The sequence below is a fragment of the Apostichopus japonicus genome, chromosome 16 (genome assembly GCF_037975245.1).
Source record: "Apostichopus japonicus isolate 1M-3 chromosome 16, ASM3797524v1, whole genome shotgun sequence".
NCBI classification, from domain to species: Eukaryota; Metazoa; Echinodermata; class Holothuroidea; order Aspidochirotida; family Stichopodidae; genus Apostichopus; species Apostichopus japonicus.
The window spans coordinates 12,467,651-12,493,889 of record NC_092576.1 but is presented as its reverse complement, the minus strand read 5'-3'; the positions used below and the strand labels follow the sequence as shown (position 1 = coordinate 12,493,889).

The 26,239-nt window shown below is 35.7% G+C and overlaps 2 protein-coding genes across 2 annotated transcripts; both read left to right on the top strand.

The window, feature by feature from the left end:
* Nucleotides 1-839: 839 nt before the first annotated feature.
* LOC139982248 (uncharacterized) lies at nt 840-6,634 on the top strand. Its single transcript, XM_071994900.1, has 4 exons — nt 840-979; nt 2,192-2,538; nt 4,725-4,850; nt 5,519-6,634. Exons 1-4 carry the CDS (start codon nt 965-967, stop codon nt 5,580-5,582), a joined length of 552 nt encoding a protein of 183 aa, XP_071851001.1. The 5' UTR covers nt 840-964; the 3' UTR covers nt 5,583-6,634.
* An 11,596-nt stretch (nt 6,635-18,230) lies between these two features.
* Nucleotides 18,231-24,448, top strand: LOC139983609 (uncharacterized). Its single transcript, XM_071997264.1, has 4 exons — nt 18,231-18,361; nt 20,209-20,600; nt 21,265-21,390; nt 22,237-24,448. Exons 1-4 carry the CDS (start codon nt 18,323-18,325, stop codon nt 22,298-22,300), a joined length of 621 nt encoding a protein of 206 aa, XP_071853365.1. The 5' UTR covers nt 18,231-18,322; the 3' UTR covers nt 22,301-24,448.
* Nucleotides 24,449-26,239: the final 1,791 nt, after the last annotated feature.

Below are 26,239 nucleotides of genomic sequence, written 5' to 3'. Positions count from 1 at the left end.
TCCCTCCGTCCCCGGATACTAATATACGTACCCCCACCCCCCCCCCCCACACACACACACATTTATAATCTAAGAACAACACCTACAACAGACAATTAAATTGCTATACAATATCATTACATTTTTATATTAATTATCAGAGGGGAAAACATACCATCTGGCAATAATTTAGGCCTGTACTATCAAATGTTCTCATCTCGTGAGGACTTGTAATATGTCATTTAACATGGGTGACATGATATCCCAACCAAAAAAAAAAAAATCCCATTATAAGCAAAAAACTCGAAATGACTAATTGGTGATAAGGAAACTAATTATATTCCAAACTACAGGTTTTTTAACTTAATTCTTTTCTTTCTTTCTTTTCTTCTTGGTTTTTTTTATTGATTGTATTTTATGAATATTTATATTTTGATTGATATTTTGTGGCAATAATATTTACTTTTGTTTTTGTTCAGTAATTATACAAAATATCGTGAATAGAACGTTGACAGTATTTTACATCACATTTCCTTTAACTACTTCCTGTATTTTAACGTGTTTATTTATATATACATATATATTTCGCTTCTCTATTCCGCTTTCCTTCTCGGCTAGTCAAATATCGTATTGATTTCAGGGACGTTAGACATAGATCACGCTACTCTATCGTAGGGGGGAATATTATCTCATGGGAAATACCCTGACAAAGGAAGTCACCTGTCATTTGACTAATAATAAACAGAATGTCTTCATCGTTTCAAATGATTTGACAATCAAAGTTATCGATCCATGATCATTTCAAGGGCAGATTTAATATATAAATGAAAGTATTTTATCACAAAGAGACATTACTATGAAATATATAAGAGGTGAAAAAGCAGCAAGGAAATTTCGTCAACGGAATTTACTAAGAGAAAAGAAGATAATCGCATCCAGGCATAACATTCAGCTTCTACAAAGAACTTTCTAAACCTCAAACAAAATGCGTTTGTATCAAGTGAGTATATTTGGGTTTTATTTTATTATCTTTAATATAGATAATATAGATATATAATATATATATATATATATAGATAATACATATATAATTTAAATTGTAGTGAGTTGGATAAATTTAGAACAGTGAAAAGGTTCCATAAGGTCAAACAGAGCATGATATTATTTCTCCCAAACAAAGAAACCCATTGTTTTAATTTTCCATTGTTTTTACTCCTCGTTAACGTTTCTACTTAAAATGTTAAAATCAAATAAAACAAAAACTTTATCAAACTGCTTATCTCACTTTAGAGCCTGTGTGACAGAATGTGTAAAAGAAAGTTGGCCTGACGTTTCGATCCTAGCAGGATCTTCTTCAGAGGCTGAATGGCCTTCAGTCTCTAAGGAGGATCCTGATAGGATCGAAGCGTCAGGCCAACTTACCTTTAGAGTGTTTGGTGATATATATCTGAAACACTCGTTATTATGAGGGGACAAAAACCCATCGAAATTCCACACACGGTTAGACTAAGCTTAACTCTATCATAATCATTAAAAACACCTGCTATGTAATGCTTCTTTAAAATGTTATTATGTAAATATAACTCAAGGGATCTTACGCAACATATTGCCCAACTAATTTGCTACTAACTGTGAACGTCCAAACTTTAATTTGAAAGGCTTTGCTAAAATGTTAAAAACATAGTGTAGACTGAACAAATGACAATGGCCAAAATGTATTAAAATATGATTCCCAAATAGTAGCATTTGAAACTGTATCCTACAACGTTAGTTCAGGATAAACTTGTTGGCTAAAATTTGACACCAAATTCGTCCACACTTAACAAAACTTAACAAAACAGTAACAGAACTGTAACAAAATCAATTTCATATCGTGAAATGCATCATTAGTAACGATCACGTGATTGAATAGAATAGATTCCATAATGTGAGGTCCATCGTTGAGTCGCGTACAGAATACATTTTTGCTTCTTTTTTTCTGATTTTTTGTTTGTTTCTATTTTTAATTATTAATTTTGTTTTTTTGCTTAAAATCAGAAATATTACTTTTTTAAAAGTTAAGTCAACAGTATATATCTCCCTAGTTATTATCTTTAGAATTTTGTTTCTTTTAACTTAATTAAAAATCCTAGTATATTAAGTTAAATGAGACGCTTCTGATTTTTTTTACCATCGATGATTTTTTCGTCATCCCGTCTACATTAATAACCAGATCGTAATATTGATCGTAGTGGTTGCATGCAACCTGAACCTGGTCACCAGTCGGACTTTGAAGAGCGGAACGATTGAAGGGTCATTTAAGTCTATTCAGAATGGGAAAAGAGACGCTGAATCGACACCATTAGATGCCGACATTTCAACTACAGCCAGTGTGCCACCGACTGCATCAATGACCACTCTTTGTCATGTATCTCAAAACGACAGTACCGGTTCCGCGAGACCATGCACAGATCCCGTTGGTAGTTTAGAATTAGTACAGAGAATCAGAAGACAATCGGGAGCTCTTAACGATCGCGCTCTTTGTCAGTGGACTTACTCGAGGAACACGAATTTAGGACGGTGAGCCAATTTAGAGATCATTTTTCATCTATTTTTTAATTGAAAAGCAAAATGTGTCATGGCAACCAGCCATATACCTGTATCGAACAATACTAGTTCTGTTTTGGTGACATATTTTGCCTAAACAAAACATGATGCTAACCAACTCGAAATCATTTGTGCAGACTTTATGTTAATGAAATGGAGGTAAACAGCAAAGGCAAATGAATATATATAATTGAAAATCGTAATGAGTTGGAAAATCAAGATCAGTGAAAAAACTTCCAGCCTCCACCGGGATTCGATATATATATATCAGTTTCGATTTCAATTTCAATATAGAAATATATATCGTCAGCCAGTGGCGTAGGAAGGTACTTTTGAGTGGGGGGGGGCTGAAGACTGATGGCCGGCCTGGGGGAGGGGTCTAAGGGGAGGGGGTGTCCCCCCTTTGGATTTTTTTGAATTTCCAGGTGGCCTCAGATGCAATTTGGTGCAATATAGCACACTTCAACACCCACTCCATTTTGTAAACTTAATTTTGTATTTTCACCTGGCCTTAGATGCAAATTGGTGCTCCAAATGAGATTTTTTTTCTCATTTGGAAATGAAAAAGGGGTTTTCTGACTTGCGGAGCGGGGGGCGGAATGATACTTCCGCCCCTCCACATTTTTCACTGGGGGGCTAGCGCCCCCCCCCCCCAGACCCCCCCCCCCCGATTCCTACACCCTTGTCGTCAGCAACTTACTTGGCAGTGGAATGGAAAGTATACATGTAACACAATGAAAGTATGACGCTAGATAAATGGCAGTGGCGGAATTAGAACCAAATAAACCATGACAATGCAGGAAGCGGATTAAGAATCGGAAGATTTGATTACAATATATAAATATATATCGTCAGCAATACGTGGCAGTGGAATGAAAAGTACAAAATGTAACACAATGAAAGTATGACAGATAAGTGGCAGTGATGGAATTATAACTAAATAAACAATGACTATAAAGGGGGCGGATTAAGAAGAAAAGAGTATAGGAAGATTGGATTACATAAGTTTATAGAACTGATAGTTGTTAAGGTGTCCCAAGTCTTTGTTGAGACCGGTGATGTGACACACAATACGAAAGATCCGATTGATGTCTTTCCGTTTATGCTCAATTACAGATTTGAAGTAAGAAGAAGTTAAAATGTATATTAGGCTTTTGTGGGAATGTCTATTAAGATTGAAATGTTCGAAAACGGGAAAACCTGCAAAATGATCACGAACTCCCTTTTTTGTGATTATTAAAACGGGAGCGGTACAGAGGGCCTGTTTCCAACTACTTTCAATTATAAGGTCCCGAGTTCGAGTCACTCCAAGATTGATGTATGTCGTCCAGTTACAGAGTTGTTGAAAATTGACAATTCATAATCATGGACGTTAAATATGAATGTAAGAGACTGACTTCGGTCAGCTTGCGGCTTTGATAAGCCAATGAGGCTTCTTCGGGTAAGGAAGTCTACATGAAATGAGTATACTCTAAGGTTGGGGGGTTAACGAAAAGTTAGCCTTGGGGGGGGGGGGAGGTACCGGTTTATCGAATTATTTCACATATGGCTTGCCTATGTGTGTGGTTGTGCTTCAATTATTGGGCTCTAGAAATTAGACAGGATATTTCCGCTTCCTATAGTTCCGATTTGGTACTTTTTATTCCACTGTCAAGTATTGCTGACTAACTGAGGAAATTTCCAATATATTTTCCAAAACAGTTCTCCTTATTTGTCAATTATGAATCACATCTTATTTGTCTGCTATTGTCTAAAAATATTTCCTTTTGGAGTATACGTGGATTTTCTTTTATAATATAAATATTGATGTAATATATAGATAGAGGTGTATATAGCGATATGATCAGTTCGTTCACTCGATATGGCATCGCTTATTTTGCGGATTATCTGTCCTTTGTTGCATGAGAATGATTCAAAAAATTAGAACACACAACAGACAACACTATACAATAACATCGAGATAATGCATTGTACTAAAGTTGGGAGGAAACAAATGTCATATTTCGTAGAATAAGCTATATGGAAAAATTGTTTCAATTTTCATTAATCTCAGTATATTGGTGAATATGACTATGTCATATCATGGATTAAAGTATATATGTTGTTTTTTTTAATTCACAAAAAGATCATTTCTCTACGAAATTTGGCCTTCCTTACAGAATCCCAGTTGATATTTGGGAAGCCCAATGTGTGCCGTCAGAAAGCACAGATACTCATTCCTGTTGGAGGGTTACATCTCAAATGTTAGTCCTTTATCGTGGTGAATGTATCAACGGCGCTAATACGTAAGTATTATGTAATCAACCACCCGCTCTCCGTCAATCTGTGAAATTCCATATCTTCACAAACTTTTGTTAATTATACTCTATTTTAAGCATGATAGTACATTTTCAATTAGTTTTTCAATCTTTTCGGTTTTGGGGTTTTTCAATTTTTTTTTTTTTCAATGATTTTTTCAATGGCTTTTCAATCATTTTCAATCTTACCCCAAAAACCGGGGTCTGAAATACAAGTTCAAATATTTCACGGTGTGTAATTACGTCGTGTTAAAACAATGTTATATTTGATGTCACATAATAACTGCTTCAGCAGTATAGTAGTGCCTAAGATTTTCAATTATGCCACAAGGTTTTTAATACAGTGGTATGGAAAGCCTATTATGTCATCACGTCCTTGTTTTATGTTGTTTACACGTATAACCATACACTTAAATTGTATTTTAGCATATGAATAGGGAGGGTGTTAATTATGTACACCCGACTATAATATAGTTTACTCAGGGGGTGGGGGGGGGTGGGTGAAGCGTACGCAATGTGCCTTTCCACAGTATGGGAGTTGTGTATGTGTGTAGCATGCGCAATGTGTCTTTCACATTATGGGGTTGTGTGTGTAGCATGCACAATGTGCCTTTCACAGTATGTGATGACTTTCTTTTTTTTCTTATATTCTACAGGTACACTCTGGGGTTAGAAGCCATTGTCACTTCCTGCGTCCCTACATATCCTAGTAATTCGTAAGAGGGACAGGTAAGGGGGGCTAAAAGAGAACCACTTAGCTCCCTTCTTTTCAGAATACCCATTACCTCATCGATTAATCCATCGATCAACCCATCGATCAATATATCAAGAATTCATCAAACGAGTCGACATTTCTGAGACAATACAAGACAGAATAACAAACTTGTGATGTGGAAGGTTTTAAAGTTAGTAAGAAGCCTATTTCAATTTAGCAATATCAAGGTTGCTTTTCAATGTATCATCATACATTTGAATAGCATGTCGTACAGGTTTTTCGAAGAAAAATATGAAACGTAAAGTCGGGAATTTGAATTAATTTAATCAACTAACTTAAAAGAAGGAAAAGGATATTTGTGTATTTGATCGCGTACATGGGCAATATTATCAAGTACTTCGGAAGGATAACGTTAATTAATTAAATTTTGCTTAAATAAAAGTTGCTTAGAGTTCAAGAGGTAATTTTTTCAGAGAGATATTTAATTATGTCAGAAACACATTATTAATTACATTTATTACAATATAAACCTTAGTTTATTTTTCCAAAAAATAAACACACGTTTAACTTTACAAGTTTACGTGCAAATGTTAATAAAAAATTTTTAAAAAATACGAAAAATATCTTAAAATAAGTTGACCTGTTTCACTGTGCTCTAGAATGGTGTGACTTGCTGATATTAATTGTTTTGAAATAATATTATCTTTAAAGAAAATGAGATAAAAAGTCGAGTGTTTCAAATCCTTTGCATTGAAAGTTAGTTGTAAAAGAAAAATTGTTGCAAGTTTCAATCAAACTGAATTGTTGTCATATTGTCAATGAAGTGTTTAGCATGACACAAGGGCACTATACGTCGAAAGGTATTGTTCACGTAAGGCAGTATGTAATATCGCAGTATCGTATGTTACAATGTTTAGGTATATCAATCGGCTAAATAATTTGCAGTTTTAATACTTGAAGTAAATTAACAATGTTGGTAATTCTATTTTTTTTAATGTACTTTAACTGAAGTTATTAAGTTACCATTTTGTTTTAACTGAATACAAATTTGTATTTATTTACGGTAGTTGGGTTTTCATTCACACAACTATATTGGTGGTAATGTCTTCTTCCATTCTACGTATATACTATGTAGACATATGTGCATACTTTATGCCTTTATAGCATAACAATGTGGTTTTCTTTGGTACGCTACCGGTCTTACATTGAATTACGTATGATGAAACCAGTTGCAACCAAATTGAACCATGGTTTAGAGTGCTTTCATAAGATTGTTTTTTTATTTTTCAGAAGCAATTCTCTACTGTGTATCATTCAGTGGTTTTTGCTTGATCAGTTTCCAGTTTTTAAATGTAATGTAAAGTAGCATGGAAGCAGTTGGACCACGTATCGTCACTTTGTTTTTCGACTTGAATGATATTCAGGTCCTCAATTTATTTAATAATACACTTCTGATCAAATTACTGCATCTTCATTCGGCTAGACCATACTTTTCGATTGGTTACAATTAATCTTTCTTTCTTTCCACCAAACGGGTAAAGGATTCGAGATATGATTTTCAAGATATATGAGCTGATAATAACATTAAAACTTTCGTAGTCAATATTTCTTGAAGATAATCAGACACAAACATATCACTTCTTAATGCCCCATTAATTGAGTCGTCTGTCTATTCCTAAAATGGACCGTTTTCCCCTTTTTAGAATTTTTATTCTGGCACTGAAAGTTAGTTGCGAACATAAGTTGTAACTTTGCTAAAGACAAGGTAATAAGTTGTAGTACGCTTCGCTTCCTTACTTTGTTTACCTATATGTTTACCTATATGTTTTCAATATGTAACGCCATTTAAGTAGAAACGTTGGTCTCTACTGGTACTCTTGCCCCAGGCCCCCGTCTTAGGAGACAATTTTGGATCCACAACTGAATTTTATACAATCACACCAATTGTTCCTATATGCAACTGGCAATAATTTGATAACAATATGTCAGTTGTTGCTTCAATTAAAGGCATTGAAGACTTGCCCCAAACCGTGTGCCGCACTATGAAAAAGTTAACTTTCCGTTGCTTGCAAGTGAAGTTTTCTTCTTGTCGCTACAAAATGCAGACAGTAATGAAACGTGATACCTTGTTATCTTTTATCTAGACCTGAGATGTCCATCGCTTCTATGTTCACTGTGTTGTGGGTATTGACCGTAGCTGTATGTATTGACTGTACACCAGTGTCTAATTACAGACGGTACCAAGCTTTGTGTGTATTTTCTGGGATCGATGGTGGTGTCTAACACTTCTGTTACACCTCATTCGAAACTAGGTCAGATTACCGGCATGAGACGTTTCTTTGTGCGCGAGTCTTCACACCCTTTAAGGGACTATACAGAAATGCTGTGAGCGCGAACTTCCTTGTAGCATGCAGATTCCTGTTGTATATTTCTGTCACAATTCACTTTAATTTCTCTTACTCGCTCTCTCTGTCAGAGAGCTGAACTAATGTGGATGATACCTCAAGATAGCAATAAAACTAATTCAAAGAAAACAGAGCTTACAACGGCAATATATATTTTTAACTTATTCAGTGTTAGACATTAATTATTTATCTATTTCTGTAGCAGAAGAACAAAGACAAACAAACAGAACAAAAGTTGCAGGGTTTATCTCAATAAATATAAAATTACCGATAATTGTCATATTTGTTTGCCTTTTTATTGTTCTCTTTTTCGTTTTTTTTTTCATATTTTAAAAGTTTGATTCTGTTAAGGAGGAAATAATAAATGCTTTAAGCATTTTGACATGATCATGACCCGAACTCATTCAGGCAGTGGCGGAGCTAGGGGTATTGGTCAGGGAGGGGGGGGGGGGCGAGAATGGTCTGTAGGAGGCGCATTCGACACTATCTAAGCGGAGCGCCACACAGGTTGGCGCGGAGCGTACAGAAATGTTTTGAGTAAACATACTCCCTAGATCGCCGGAAATCACCCTTTCCGGGGCTTGCTAATTTGCAGATAAACGAAGAATAAATAGGTGTCATCGCCAACAAAATGTGACAAATGTCAATAGGTAGATGAGAGCGCAATAAAAAAGTCAATAATTGCGAATATAAAGTAAAAAGTGGTAAAAAGCTGAAAAGGGCGCCAGCAATCCATTTGAGTCCGTCGGGGGGGGGGGGGGCATCCGCCCCTGACTGTATGGACGCTCCGCCACTGCATTCAGGAGCTGTGTAAGCTATACGGTCTTCACCATGTTCAAAAGAATCGATTGCTTCATAAGCTACGTCAGCCGATACTCATACAATAACTACAGTAAATTACAGTAACATACAGTAACAGTTACATAACAGTTACATAAACAGTAACGTACAGTTACTACTGGTGCCACCTGTAACACATGTTACCTTGTTACAAACACATAGCAGTCATTACTGATGCACGGTTGTGGGACATGAACAGTATATAGTAACATGTGTTACAGGTGGCATCAGTAGTTACTGTACTAGCTATGTGTTTGAAGTTAAGGAGGTACGGCGCCGCTTGATTCCAGTTCACACCTCTCGTTAAATTACGCCAATTAGTAATGCCGAGAACGAAGAAAGGCCACGTTCGGGTATATCCATAGGCTTATACTTATAGCACAAAACGCCTGGAAACGACTTCATTTTAGAATCGCGTATTCATGTACTCGCACTCAATGGTTGGTACAGCAACTACTGTTCATGTCCCACAACCTTGCATCAGTAATTACTATACTTTGCGTTCGTAACATGTGTAACATGTGTTGCAGGATGTGCACATTAGTTATACATGTACGAGTCATGAGTATCGGGTGGGCTACATGACAATGTCAAACACGTAAGATAAACTCAACTTATACGCTATCTTTTACCTCTATTAAGTCCTTCCCTACCATTCTTAAAATAATTTGAGAACGACTAAAACAACGACTGTTTTTAGATTCTACACAAAAATGAGTACAAAAAAACAACCCTATCTTAATAGTAGCATATACCATTGTGGGAAGACGAAACTTCACCACATAATCTTTTCTACAACTGACAATTTTTTTTTTATTTTTATTTTTTGTAAATTTTCAGAAATATTTTATAGTATAAATGCTAGCTATTTCTCTTAGTTTACTTGGAATGTTTGCGGACGAGTGGATGGTAACACATTCCTTAAACCTAACAATACACAGCAGTCTTAGGCTCTGAAACAGCTGGGCAATTATTTTTACCCAAAACTGGGTACTTATATATCCAACCAACATTTCATGAAGTTTTGCCCTATAATAAAGTAAAACGCAGGTTGATTTTGAACCAAATGTATCACTTTTGGCAATTTACATTAGGTGTATTGGAGTAATATTTACGTGTTTATGGGCAAATTTTGACCCAACTTTGAATGGATACATAAGTACCCAGTGTGAGGCAGAATATTTGCCTAAACTTTATAGAGTGTAGGCCCTAGCTACTCTATAATACTTGACGATGACTTACAGTTCTCTACTTATAGAATACTTTTTGTTCTCAATCTTTCAGTCCATTTGGTCTAACAGTTGTTTATATAAATCATAGAATGTTCTCCATTTACTCCCTTGCAATATAGGCTTACTCTATAGTAATATTTTTTTCTTATTGTGAACCTTAAATAATTGTTTATATTTCAATTGCAAAGGAAAGGACTTGGTACAGGCCTTTGCTGTCACATTATAGCGCAAAAAATATAAATCGAAAAAATGATTTTGCACTGATGTAATAATTCTGAAGCTACGAAAGAAATATCGTGGAGAAAAATGTATTTCTCATGAGAACTATTCGTTAAGAAATATTATTTTCACTTTTCTGTTCTGTTCTGATGTAGTTGGCATTCCCCTGTGAGTGAGCGATGTTCAAATGTCCGAGCCTTGTCATTCGCATGTCAGTCTCCTGTCTTTAACATGTCAGTGACATGCCAATTCTATATCAGTGGAAAGACAAGTTTATGTCAGTGGTATGACAATTGCATGGCAGTGACATGGCAATTGCATGTCAATGGCATGGAGATTGAATGTCAGAGGCATGACAATTGTAGGTCATTGGTGTGCCTATTGTTTGTGCGTGTCATGGCGATTGCATGTCAGTAGCATGATGTTATTGTAAGTCATTGAGGTGCCTACTTGTACGTCAGTGGCATGGCAATTACAAGTCAATGGCATGTCAATTGCGTGACATGTGGCATGACAGCTTTATGTTAGTGGCATGTCAATTACATGTCAGTACCATGACAGCTGTAAGTCATTGACCTGTCAATTGTATTTCAGTGGCATGACGATTACAAGTGAATAGCATGTAACTTTCTTGTGTCATTAGTTTTTTTCTTCTAGTGTCATTAGTCCGTGTCATATTATATGTCCAGGAAGGCGTCAATATAATGAAGGAAAAGTCATTCTTGATTCTTGAACATATATTTCACGTAACGTAAATAACCATAAACAATGACGTGTAGGGAATATAACCGTAATGAGTAGCAGCAGGCATGGAGAGTAATAGTACAATAGCGTACATGAGTATTTATACTTACATACTTAATGAGATAACATGGGATGTAATTGGCTAACCAGCATCTTATCTGATTGGCCTATAATATGATAGTGTGATTGGGTTATATGACAATTAGACTTATGACGTCACATCACAGTCCGTCAATCAATTTCAAGCCGTTCGGACCAGTATCCCAAACCCGTAACAATCAAATGTTCTTCACTTCTCTTCGAGAAACAAAAGACACTGTTATCTGCCACTAAAATCATAACTGCTGTCATTTCTGGCCAGGATTCCTTGCAAGTACATGTGTAAAAATATAAATACCCAATCTCCAATATACCTTCCAAGTTAAATTTAAATATGGCATTCGTTCCTAATCATAACTTAGACTGCATTACTTATGTTCTTCATCCTTTTTTTATTCTTTGTTGCTCCATTGTCTTTTTATATATTTTATATATTTCGTCCACGATTTCAAGAGGTATGTTTCATAACTGTCCTTTATATTTAATACCTTCTACGATATAGTTATCGGGTGCATGTACGACTAAGCATCTGAAGAAAAGAAAACACTTTTTGAATTTGAAGTGTGCCCGAGTTAAGTTGAGTACGGTACTATGTATATACTACAGGCCTTTGCACAACATGTGTAATAATATATGGCATTTATTAATATCCACATTTCACTTGTAACTTACTATTATCCCTGAATTGAATTAACAATCAATATCGCATGTTCGTGCACTTGTTGACATACTTTGACTCAGAGCAGGACGGATGTGGTTAAGTTAAAATATTTCCCTATATTGTAACGTCCTTGCGATATTCGGGTACTGCCCGCTACTTAACTGGACTGGATACTGTAATGTTATTGAATATGCATTCACATGTACGTGTGCAAACGATGCACTACATTATATAATCTGCACCTGTATGCTAATGAGCTGTGTATTTGCATATTGATATATAAGTTAAAGCATGCCGTCTGCTCGTCCTTGTTCACCTGTCAACAAGTAACCTTGGACATATCGTCCTATATATATGTCCTGTACAGCACTGTAACGCAATAAATAGTAACATGTTATATGTTAATACTCTACGTCGACTGTGTTCTACTTGATTGTTTGAAAGAACTCATATACCTAAACAAGGAAACATGACAGATACTCCCATGCATGACATTTGCAAACTTCCAATGAACTGTATAAAAACCGCATTTAAACAATGGTAAAGAGGTCTGTATAGGTTAGGGATTGATAATAACATTAATTCACAAAATTAAAATAGGTTAGGAATATATATGAAGATTTTGCGCCTATATGTACTATTTATTATTATGATTATTATTATTATTATGATTAGTAGTATTATTATTATTATTAGTAGTAGTAGTATTGTTATTATTATTATTATTATTATCATCATCAACATTATTATTATTATCATCAACGTTATTATTACTATCATTATTATTAAAACAACGACTTTATTAGATGCTACACAAAAATGAAAACAAAACACCCCTATCTTAATAGTGGAATATACCAATCGGAGACGAGCGGGATAGGAACCGGAAGGTTAATGGTCAGAATAAGGTGCAAAAGTGACCTAATGAAGTGCCTTTCCTAATAAATATGATCTAATCATCTGCGGTTACCTTTACGATACTTAGGCGACCACAAAATATGGGAAAAAGCCCCTAGGTCTTGTGGATTAAAATTTACACGTGGGGTGGCTTACAATTTAACATTTTAACTCAACTTTGGAATCTTTTCAATTTTGAAAGTCTCATTTCCGACGGGGAAACCCGTAGATTGCTCTTGGGATGAAAAACCCACCTTACTATATGACCCGGCCGGAAATCGAACCCGGAACCTGCCGATTGCTAAGCCTCATTGCTTCAAATGCCACCGACTTTTATCCACTCGGTGACAGCACTATTGTTTCATGCATGCATGTTTCATAGATATCGCCAATTTTTGTTATTCTCGGATGTTTGACGAGTATGACATAAACTAACGATGTAGGATTCGGGAGGATTGAAAACGTGATTTAGGGTCTTTTTGGAAATTCTGTCATGGAATTTTTACACACAAATACGCATGCATCAGGAGCTGGCATACACAAGGTAAATGAGACCAGTACTACAATCGTGCTATACACTATACACTGGCCGAAAATGCATCCCAGATGGCTGGAAATGGCATTTCCCTGCAGGCCTTATAAGTTGCATCTAAGCATTTTCTAGTTTGAAATTACTAGCGATATCATAAAAAATATCCTCAAGGGGGGGGGGGGGGGAGATCTTCCCCTTCGCCTCCCCCCCCCCTTGGCTGTGCCCCTGTCTATACGTTAACTCTTCTAGCTGAAGATCTAAAAGATCGCTTCTCGGCCTTTCGGCTAAGATCATGTGTAGCATTGCGATCCCCTTCTATATAGGGGAATCGTGATACACACCTGACGATGATCACACAGTCACAGTCTCGATGCAAAGGGGTGGCTGGGGTGGGGGGGGTGGGTTGTGAGAGCGGATCATTCGTTTTGGTTGTTTGTTCTTTTCGTGCCCAGATTCTTTCCTAGCTGACTAAACGGTCAAGCAGTGGGTAAATCTGTGCATGTCGTCGTAGTAGTCGAAGCGATCGTCTTTACTAATGTGTGGTGGGTTTACAGGACATGTCAGGTAATAGTTTATTTCTGCTTTTTGACGAACTTTGACAAGCGGCTGAGTTAGTTAGTGGGTGTGTATAAGTCTCAATAGAGCGATTCCTAGTAGAGCAGTATAGCGGAAGCCCGCAAGGCATTGTTGTTGTCATATAATGTGTTGGGTTGCGGTCATTGACTGCCCACTCAACAGAGTCACAATGGATACATAGTTTCGTAATGAGCGACATGTTTAAAGGAACACTCTTGGCTAGCAAAATTCACATTAATATGTTTGGAGAGACAGAGCGCTGAAACAACACTGTTATCCGTCTATAGCTTCTATTTGTATGTATGTATGCAAAGTGTGTATTTTAGATCCCCCTGCAAGCATGCACTCGCGAAGAAGCCTCATTGGCTTATCAAAGCCGGAAGCTGACCGAAGTCAGTCTCTTAGATCCATATTTAACGTCCATGATTATGAATTGTCAACAACTCGGTAACTAGACGACATACATTAATCTTGGAGTGACTCTAACTGAGGACCGTCATGATTGGAAGGCACCGGCGTTAACCACTGAGCTAACACTCCACGATTAATATAAACACTTTTAATATTTGAGAAACAAAGCCCTTAAAACTCATCCGAGAGTCATCATCAATAATTTTAAAAGTGGCTAATCTAACACACAGAGTCTTAGAAAAGATTCCTCACAGATGCAAAGCAAAACTCTATTGGCAAAACATAAAAGAGTTTCTATGGCCTAAAAATAATGAATAATGAAGAAATCATTGAAACTTGTCTAGGGACAAAATGTTAGTTTGTTGAGTGTCATCCAATGGCGAAATGTTTTCTTTGGATCAGTATAGATGCTTAAAAGAATTTCAAAATGTCTTAACTGCCTGAAAAGATGGCCTCATCATCATCCGAGCCTTGAAAGAGTATTCCAAAATATTTCAGAAGATTTTAAAAGATTTATTCCAAATATTTTAGCATATATCGTGAACCTGCATATCACCAGTTAAAGCAGGGTTCCCCTAACTTTACCCCCCCCCCACAAATCCCAATGTGGGTGTCATAGTTGTCCATGAACCCCCAACTTGCCGAGACACGATCTGAATCATTATTATACTATAATACGCATAACAGTGCGTCGTAAAAGATCAAGTTCATTGTGTAATTTTGTGATGAAAGACAACAAGAGATGAACAAATATATATTTGGAAACTTCAAGATCAGATGAGCTCTTTATCTTCACGACGTACTGTCATGCATGCGCACACCAACTTCATCAAAGTCATGCGCGGCCTGTGTCTGTTTTCATAATTCAGTTATTTATCACATGCACGGTACGGTACATGCCTACTATGGCAACATATGCGTATGGAACGCGAAAAGAGTTTGTCGATAGGTACGACTTATGCACATTACTAAATTATATGATATATCAGACTTTAGTTCAACAAAAAATACTCTAGTTTGGACTCTCAGAAACGTCTCACGGACTCATGCACCCCCTGGGGGCTCATGCACCCCAGTTAGGGAACCCCTGTTTTAGAGCATTTCTAAATGTCTTAACATTAAGACTGCCCGAAAATATGACGTCATCATTATTCGAGCCTTGAAAGAGTATTCCAAAAGAGTTTAGCATATATCGTTAACCTGGCTATCACTAGTTAAAGGAACATAACAAGGATCGGAGAGATAATCTTTCTTTCTTTTTAATTCTAGTTTTCTTATAATTATCAAAAAATAAAAAAACAAAATTAATTAATTAAAATAATCTAGCTTAAGCATAGAATTTCTATGGGCTAAAGTTACTCTTAAAAAGTTACTCTTAAAAAGTTACTCTTAAAGAGTTACTCTTTAAAAAAACTATTAATAAGTATTACACAATGCATTGAAATGCAACCTATCAAAAATAAAAACAATAATGTTGTTTCTACGCTTTTCAGGATGTGTCGTATTTTTAAATAAAACATGAATGTCTTGAGACGTCTGGCAATACTTTGATTAAAGAAACAAACATACTAAACATGTGATGAAAGGAAGTCTTTAAGTTCCATTATGATCATGTCATTTTAGTATTAAAATGATTATGTAAAAAAAAAGAAGAAGCTAAGAACTAATTGGAATATGGGGGAGGAGGGGATGGGGATTTTCGGGAATTCATATCATGCGGTTTTACCATTCATTTAGAGAAATCCGGTGATCCTTATTGGTAACATATACTAAAATAAGGGTCAGTTTACATTTCGCCTTAAATGGTAAACTAGCTATTATCGTTGAGAAATAATCCTAGAATAGACCTACACTATACAGTGGCATTTGTTTTTGTTCTGTCATGTATTCATCCGCAACCATTGGTATATAATGGTGTGCATGTCGCAGGCGATGATGGCGTAATCTATACCGGATGTGTTTTAGAGTTGATTTTTGGGGAATTGATTCGGAAATTACTGGGTTGAAAACAGTAAGATTACCACAGCGAGAAGTGACAAATGGGTTACTAGGTCAAAATCTAAGAGGTGCGGATGGTTAATTCGAATGTGGTGCCATGATGGCCCCATTCATCAGTAGGTATATATATAGGACATGTCAGTAACAGGCGCGTAGCCAATGGGGGGGCGAAGGGGGAAACCGCCCCCCCCCCTTGAGCATATTTTTTAATTGTGGAATTGTGAAACGCCGATTCCTACGTTATTTTGTTTCTTTTCTTCTGACTGTGTTAATCACGATGCCGAAGATAGTATTATTTAACTAAAGAGATCTTTTCCCCAGCCTTTGTAAATGTATATAGCTTTTTTGCCTTTAATCACCGAATTCTATAAAAGTCACTTTCGAGGGCGAGAAATGGCAAGGATTACACTAGCCCTGGCTGGCTCCGGTATAATGATTACGCCTCTCCCCTTTGCCATTCTGACCAGTGCGCTGACTTGGAGATATTTAGGCTACTATATATTTTCACAAACGACACATGGGTGCAGTGTGCATGCATTCACTCCATGTTGTTGTTTTTTTCTCCAAATGTTCGCAGTTTGAATTAATTAATATCGCACTCTAATTCGTCTTCCCCCCTCCTATACCTTCAAGGCCCGGGACACCTTCCCCTGTTACCAGGACGCTAATCCGGTGCTGGGTATATCTAGATCGATTTGATATCGAGAATGCCTGCACTTGTTTCTTGAACAAGTTGTGATCAGTTTTTTGCCATGGTTGTCACCATACATAGTTTTTATGATTTTTTTTTTTTTTACAAACTCTCACACAAGAAACAAGGTACAGAAGGTAACTATGTATACGATGGAGGGTGCGAGAGGAGGGGTTTAGTATGAAGCAATGGACTTTAATAGTTACTCATTATTGCCAATTATTATTATTAATATTGTTTATTGTAGAAGGGGGGATTTAGGGTTCTTTCTATGGTCGGAACAAAAACTCACATGAACAAAGTCCGGGAGTATAGACTGAGGGGGAGAAGTGAAATGATTGCGAGTTGTTTGAATCGATTACATCTTGCGAGTTGTTTACATTGAGAGCAAAAGGGCGTTCCAGGGCTTGATTGATTCAAGGTTTATCAGATAAGTAAAAAAGGGACAAGTTTGAGCTTGTCTTAAATCCGTCCCATTAAGCTACGTTCTTTGTATTTTCTCAAAATAAAAGAATAATAATATAAATAAAAAATTAAATAAGAAAACTTGCCCGAGGGAAAGATAATCAAAAGGGGAAAAAACAAGTCAGTATTGTTTTGCTACTTTTGGGCTGGCGCAAGTTGCAAACAACTTTTACGATTATTACTGAAAATGATCTAAGTGACCACTTATTGAGTAACTTCATAAAATTGTTAACATTTTTCACATCTCAAACACTCATTTTTTTTTAAATGTTTTTTAGTATCATTCACATGAAAGCGAAAGCAAGGAAATGTGTACTAAATTTGAACTTAAAACTACTTCATTATTAAAAAAAAAAAAGAAACACATCCTTAGCGAATAAGCATATAGGTCATTGGTCAAATAAGTCAACACGAAATGTATATAGGCCTATATAGGCTATCTTACTTCTCTATGGGTTGCGTCTAATGCAGGAAACATCACATTTAGTCCCTACGCGAAGGTTCATCCTTCTAATTCATCTCCAAGTACTTCCTGTGTGTGTTAAAGTGAGTGCAGGATTTCCTTTGCTATTTCTTTGCAGGCCATAAGGACATATACAAATGAAGCCGAGGACATTGAATCAACAACAGGAATTCTGATGGCTTTCATATTCCTCCGTGGAATATTTTCATTTGTAAGGGAAATACCCCTAGCTGTAAGTCGTCCCTTGTTCAAACTTATCATTCCAGAGTTTCATAAAAATATATTTTCGTAATGCGAGTACGAAAATAACCCTTGTAGATGTTAACATGATCGTTCCGAAAGCTAAGAATATAAATATGGATACCAACTCATGGATATGGACATTACAGTTTTACATCTCATCAAATAAAGAAGAAAAAAAAACGCTTGCCATCTCGATCAAGGCAAGAAGAAGAAAGTATATATATATATATATTTCGCAAGGAACATCCTAATCTCCAATAAAAAAAGTGATGTTTTTATCAAAAACCAACAAAATGCATCTGTGTCAAGTAAGTAGATCTTCTTTCTTTTTTTTACGTTTTTTTTTCGCTTTTTTTTCAACCTTATGCATATCCGATCAAATGTTATATCTTCTCTTTAACTATACAATATTGTGAGATTTGACACACACAAACGCAAAAAGAATTAAACGTAGGCCTATGTATAAGATGATGGTAAAAGATTGCAACAGCAGTGTGTGATTAAATTTGCATTAATAGTGACTAGTCCGATTCAACCAAAGCTTTTCTCAATAGGCAATGTATATGAATTTAATAGAAAAATCTCAATTGCAAAATTATATGTCAAATAACAGATATTACAAAGTATCAGTGGCATAATCAGCGGGGCAGGAGGGGACCTCCCCTCCCCCCGATAGAGAAAAATGTCTCCATCCCCAACCCAATGACATTGGTGGGCAAACAAATATTGAACGAAAATTACAAAATGCATTTTAAAGGTTTAGTTAAACCAGTTCGCGGTTGACGTTAATCTATAATTGATTCTAATTCATTCCAGCCCATTGCGTCTCAAGTTTAATATTATCCTATCATTTTGCTTTTCTGTCATCGCTACGAGGCCCCCATCCCTCCCCCGCGCCAAACACGCTACCCAACGAGGTTACCGCTACTATGCCTGTTATATCATGTGTATGTTTAAAATGTTAATCCATCGTTATATCGACCATGCGAAGTTAATCCGATATTTTGGAAGCTGCAGTATGATATATTACGTAATTTCAACATCGCACGCGTGGCTTATACACAGACTGATCAGTCGTTAGTTATCAACCTAACCGAAATATTACTAACGGCTATACAGATTCAAGAACATTCATTGACAGTATACAGTTACCATGAGTTTAAGAGTTTGGGAATTGGGCATATTGCAAAATTACCTAAACGGACCGAACTGGTCTCGCACGGAATTTCGAACTCTTTTCCCCTCACCTCACCCCCCCCCCTCCACCCCATCCGAGATGCAAAAGTATTGTTACCTCACTGCAAACTGCATTGCAATTCAGTATTACCAAGTATAGGCTACTTAAATAATCGAGATAAAATATAGCAAAGTTGTTTCCTTCACTAAGCTTAAGGACTGATTTATAGCCAATGTACACTTTTTTGGAAAAGCACAACTGATACACATACAGTAAGAACTGAGGATATGTGTAATCCCAACAACATGCATCAAGCAAGGGCGTAGGAACCGGGGGGGCTGGGGGGCGCCAGCCCCCCAGTGAAAAATATGGGGGGGCGGAAGTATCGTTCCGCCCCCCGCTTCGCAAGTCAGAAAACCCCTTTTTCATTTCCAAATGAGAAAAAAATCTCATTTGAAGCACCAAATTGCATCTAAGGCCAGGTGAAAATGCAAAATTCTTTGCAAAATGGAGTGGGTGTTGAAGTGTGCTATATTGCACCAAATTGCATCTGAGGCCACCTGGAAATGCAAAAAAAATCCAAACGGGAGGGGGACACCCCCTCCCCTTAGACCCCTCCCCCAGGCCGGCCATCAGTCTTCAGCCCCCCCCCCCCCACTCAAAAGTACCTTCCTACGCCACTGGCATCAAGTATATGTGGTTACAATGGTTGCCTTCGTTTTTTGTTTCAGTTCCTACTGTAATCCTGGTAGCCTACACATGCTACCGATTTAATCAGATTCATCATAGTAGGATCCAGGTTTTGACTTTGGTTCAAAATTTTCAAATTGACAGTATAGTGACTTATAACTCTCTCTGGGAAATCGGGTTCAAAGCAAGACTATATGAAAGAAAATATAATAAAGTACGCATGCACAAAGTTTAAAGCCAAATAGAAAATATCCTTTTTAAAGATATTTCTCATTTTCTCTTCGTTAGGTTTTCCTACTCATCGCTGTTGTTGTGTGCAGCCTAAATACTGTCACCTGTCGGTCTCTTCGGCGAGGACCAAGCGGCCATTTCCCCAGAAACAATGGTAGGAATAGACGTATAAGACCGAAAGTGACCACTACAACTACTACAACCAGTAGAGCTACCGCTGTGGCTGACATCACTAACGTTGTCATGCCTTCACCTAGTGCACTGACCACTCTCTGTCCAGTCTCTGAAACTGAAAGTACCGAATCCGCGAGCCAATGTGCTCAGACGACTGCTGACGAGTTTAGATTAGTACAGAATGTTGCTACCCATGTAGACGATGCGCTCGAACCTCTGAATCAACGCGCTCTGTGCCGATGGCGTTACGCACGTAACAACAAAAACAATGCCAGGTAAGAATAAGTTTGAAGTATTTTCATCGCCAATGACTTTGACTCCCTTGGGCATCAAAATGATGAATCCTTAAAAGTTTTTTGAAAGTTATCGGAGGACCATTGAAAATATTTATTTTTTTACTTTTGTAAATTCGTGATGTGCTTGGAAACCAATTATGTATTTGAACCCAATTAGTAACAGTTCATTCATACTTAGTAAAGATTCGTAAATCCTATTGGTCCATTGAGGTCAGCTGACCGTGGTTAATCCTGTGAGTAACGCACGGTAAAATTACGGGGCATCACTTTAATAAATCTTTGGTTATATGTAACCAAAAATGTTTTGCTTTATGATTTTTACCCCACACAAATGGTAGTGTATGAATGAACGGGGTTAATCAACGGTCTAGCGTGCGTTACTCACATGATTAATGCACTCCGGGTGTTAATGCTATCGCTGGATGCACCCGGGCTCCGCCCTCGTGCATCGCTTGCATTATCCCCCGATCGTGCATTAATCCTGTGAGTAACGCACGCTAGACCGTTGATTAACCCCTTATTTATTGGACTGGAAATATGATATTCACTGCATTAAACAGAAGTATCCTTTAGATTATTAACACCTGATGCAAGCATATACTCTATTTTAATTTATTTTATATTTAAACGTTCCTTTTTCCAGAATTCCAGTTGAACTTCCAGAGGTCACATGTGAGTCACGACGGTATAACGGAACTTATTCTTGCAGGGAAGTCTGGTCCAAAACCCTGGTCCTTTATCGCGGTGACTGTATCAACGGGACTTACACGTAAGTACTATATCACATACATCATCCTAATATATATACACATACATATTATATATAATATATATATATATATATATATATATTATATATATACATATATATTATTGAATATATAATATATATATTAATGTAGAGGTACATTATATTGAAACAAATTTGTTTCGTATGGATGGACAAGTCCACATACGCTCTCGTCTCAAAATGTACACTGATCAAGTGTACCATTTTACACTTTACATAAAATTTTACGCACGTGCAAAAATGTTGGAAGTGCGTGGTACGCCTGAAAACTGAAACATGAAACAATGCTAACGTGATGATAGCAACCAATTACGCGCTACCCGCTGGCTAAATGTGTACTTCACTTCAAACTGTCTGGATACGTACTTCAGGTTACAAAATGCTCAAGTAACGCCTATCTGGAGGTTCGAACTAGACAAAAATGTCAAAAGGTCAAGCAGAATGTGTTGATAAAAACAACAAATATTAATCAGTAAACTTGCTTTTCAATGCGGTACAATCTACACCGGTGTAATCTTACCGACAAGAGTTAACACTTTGGAAGCACGGAAAGTCGACTAATGTTCGTCCCCGGGAAAGTAAAATAGTGCTATCATGTCCATTATTTAAACCGCTACATTTAGTTGTATACATGTTTATAAAGTCTACTAGTGTAAAATCCTTGCGTGCGTGTGCTTAAAAAAAAAATATATATATATGCATTTTGAAAAGATTTTTCAGGGATTGTGCCCCACCTCTCCATCTCCTCCTCCCCTCCCCTCCCACACTCCCGTGGCTACGGTAATGGTTATCATTAACGTGTCGTCTATTGAACCATCTTTACAGGTATACAGTCGGCGTGGAAGAATATGCAACAGCGTGCGTACCTACGGAGGTTTCTACACAGTGAACTACCACTTGGCGAGATAAATTGATCCTCTATGAAACCACACATACGCTGCTCTCCCTATGGATATTGCCTACCTCATCTACCTCATTAAATTTGGTATTGTCAATGTTTTTTTTTTCTTTCACTTCTGGGTTTCTTACTAGGAGAGGCCAAATCAGGCTTGTCCCTCACCATTTGGTTTTGAAATTTGGTGTGTAGTATTTTTTTTTAAGTAAGATTTATTATTCGCGCTTGACCAAGTTTGGCGTGTCATGTTCAGTTCTATATGCAAATCAGATATGGCGATAGGTCGCTAACCTGATACCATTGTGTGTGTATGTATACTGGATACACTATCAGGTTATAATATATACTTTCATATATTTATTTATATTATCAGAAAAAAATCATCGGTAAAAATATTATCGTGAAAATAGGATTATTAAGAAACATCATAATGAAATATATTATCATGGAACATCTATCCCTTTTTACAAGTTGCTCTGGCTTTCATTTCACTAATCAATGTACCATTTCTCATTTCATCATGTTTTGTAAAGATATATTATCATATAATATATTATCAATTAACATATAGCTTTAATAAGTTACATTATCATTCCTCTAGTTATTAGCACAATTTTCACTTACGATGAATTGTATAGATATATTATCATATAATATATTATCAGTTAAGAAATAGCCTTGATAAGTTACTTTCGTTTTCTTTTTTATTTCTCTAGTCGATGGCACAATTGCACTATCCATGTATTGTTCGATATATTATCATATAATATATTATCCGTTGACATATAGCCTTGATAAGTTACTTTAGTTTTCTTTTCTATTTCTCTAGTCAATGGCACAATTGCACTATCCATGTATAGTATCGATATATTATCATATAATATATTATCCGTTGACATATAGCCTTGATAAGCTACTTTAGTTTTCAATGTCCATATATGGTATATATACATTATCTTACCATATATTATCAGTTCACGAAGAGTCTTTAACGTTTACGTTAGTTTCCGTGTCTCTTTATCAATAGCACAATTATTCTCAGTTTCCATGTATTGTACAGCTGTTATTTATTGATCCATTTATTCATTTTAATCAATCATTTTCTCACTTTTCGTTGTCTTATTCATCAATTTTTCATTGAAAATTGCCTAAAGTTACGTTACATGTCAACATTTGTTTTGATAGCTTTAAAACTAAACTAAAAAGTAACTATGTTGATATTGATATCGTCATTCTTAGTATATACTATGTATAGACAAAGTATAAATATGTTATACTGAGTACGACAATCGATATATATATATATATATAATTAGAAAATTTTACCGTATTTTTAGCGCTTCACTAACAATTAGTCAACGCTAAGCAATGAGCTATAACGTTCGGGCCATGTAGAAACTGGTGTCACCTAGATCACAGACTGCTTTGCTTAAATATTTCTTAAATGCAGAAAAATTTAAAACAAAAAATAAACGGCATAGATAGTTATATTGATAGATTATTTACGATATTATTAGTAAAAGTTATGTTTACCAATTTTCACGAATATCTGGAGAATAAAAAATCAATTAAAATCCAAAATTAAATAAAAACACGACGAAATGGCAATTTTCGCCAAGCGATATGATTACTGAAAACACTTCCTATTGATTAGGGCATCTCTGAATATTTCTACGGACAAGAAACCTAAAAAAATATATATATATTAAAAATAAAAGTTAACCAAAAACTTGTTCTACTTCGTACAACGATTTATTTTCTTATTTCCTAAAGCATTTAAACTGTCAACTATTTATTTAAAACTAGTTAAGTAATTTTTTGTTTTAAATTCCGAAATTTCCCAAAAACTGAAATAGATGTTAATTAGAATACCAGTGATCCTTAATATTTTAAAAGTAAATATTCTACATGCTTCTTCTCTTAAAATCTATGTATTAATTGGCAAGTCTCGCTAATTACAAACTTTCCTGAAATGCTGAATTAGAGGGTAATTATAATTTACAGTGACTTTTAATATTTTAATTTAAAATATTTTACATTCTTCTCTTAAAGTGTATGTACTTATTAGCAATTCTCGTTGTTTTATCAACAATTTCTCGTTTCTTACTTCCTAGTTAACTTTTATGCTTACATGAATTATCTACGACCATATGTAACAACTTTACTCTGCTTAAAGGATTTATACTGTTAGCTATTTATTTTAATATAGTTAAGTAATTTTTTTCAATTCCAAAAGTTTTCCAAAAAACTGAATTAAATATGCAACAACTTTGCTCTTTCTGACGCATTTATACTGTTAGCTATTTATTTTAATATAGTTAAGTATTTTTTTTCTAATTCCAAAATTTTTCCAAAAAACTTAATTAAATATGCAACAACTTTGCTCTTCCATACGCATTTATACTGTCAGCTTTTAATTTTAATATAGTAAGTTTGATATAAGTCAGTTTTGATAAATTCCAAAATTTTCCAAAAGCTGAATAAGAGGCTAATTCGAATTCCAGTGATCCTTAATATTTTAACAGTAAATATTCTACATTCTTCTTCTCTTAAAATATATGTACTTATTTGCAAGTCTCGTTAATTACAAAGTTTCCCAAAGCTGAATTAGAGGGTCAATATAACTTCATTGACTTTTAAGATTTAAATTAAATATTTACATTCTTCTCTTCAAATTTTAATACAGTTAGGTAAGTTTTTTTCAATTCCAAAATTTGCTAAAATATAGATATGCAACAAATTTGCTCTTCCATAGGCATTTATATATACAGCTATTTATTTTAATATAGTAAGTTTAATATAAGTCAGTTTTGATAAATTCCAGAAAACTTCCAAAAGCTGAATTAGAGGTTAATTCGAATTCCAGTGGCTTTTCATATTTTAACAGTAAATATTCTACAAGGTTCTTCTCTTAAAATGTATGTACTTATTGGTAAATCTCTCGTTATGATGGATCCCAAATTCCAGAATTTTAATAACTATTTTTGTGATTCCTCGTCTTCTTAATATGTCCAAACGTGATTCACCTGCAGGATAAACTACATGTATTTCTATCGAATCTCACTATTTATTGAATCTATTATAGATTATTTGTTTTATATATTTATGAGGATTGATCGTAACTGGATTCTTCCCTTTGTTTATAACATTATACATATATAAATATATATATATATATATATATTTTTTTTTTCTTATGAGTATTGCATATGAGGATTAATGACCAGTTACAGCTTCTTTGTTGCAATTGTTAACGTCCATTTTTTTTTTGCTAGTTCATTCAGTAACAAAGAATGTTCTTAACACCTTTGTTCAAAACTAAAACAAATTCTTTCAAAAATACATTATTTATTCAGAATACCGCAACTTGTAGCAGTGTCTCGTTTGATTAATTTTACTTGTTTCTTCTTTCTCATCCTCTCGCTGTTCTAGGTTGCATCGATTTCAGATCATTTTGCGATTAGTTGTAACTTTTCGATATTCTAACCGAACTTATAATATTTTATGCTGTTTGTAATCACGCTGCTTTTTGCTCAGCTGTTTTGATATCCCCCTTAGACACACATCATTCTAAAAACCAGTTCCCTCAACGATAGCTGTTTTTTATATGTCTTTCCTACAACACCCCCCCCCCCCACCTCTATCTCCTCCCCGAAGGATCCCTGCGATTTATATGAAGGATCTATTCGATTTCACCCAAAAGGGATTCCTACAATTTCGCCCGAAGGGACCCTGCGATTCCACCCGACTAACCGAAGGGCATATCTGTGATTTCAACCGAATTAAGATCCCTGCAATTCCACCCGCATGGTCTCACTCGACGGGGTTCACCTCAAGAGATTTAATATGAGCTGAAAGCGTCCATCAGATCCAAATACTGTATTACAACTGAATACCTCAATATAAAAGAGAACATTTTACTTCAATATATAA

Coding starts and splice junctions, on each gene's coding strand:
- LOC139982248 (XM_071994900.1), top strand. Junction 2,539..4,724: donor AGGAACACGAATTTAGGACG/GTGAGCCAATTT, acceptor CCTTCCTTACAG/AATCCCAGTTGATATTTGGG. Junction 4,851..5,518: donor TGTATCAACGGCGCTAATAC/GTAAGTATTATG, acceptor TATATTCTACAG/GTACACTCTGGGGTTAGAAG.
- LOC139983609 (XM_071997264.1), top strand. CDS start 18,323: ATGTTTTTATCAAAAACCAACAAAATGCATCTGTGTCAA. Junction 18,362..20,208: donor ACAAAATGCATCTGTGTCAA/GTAAGTAGATCT, acceptor TCTCTTCGTTAG/GTTTTCCTACTCATCGCTGT. Junction 20,601..21,264: donor AACAACAAAAACAATGCCAG/GTAAGAATAAGT, acceptor TCCTTTTTCCAG/AATTCCAGTTGAACTTCCAG.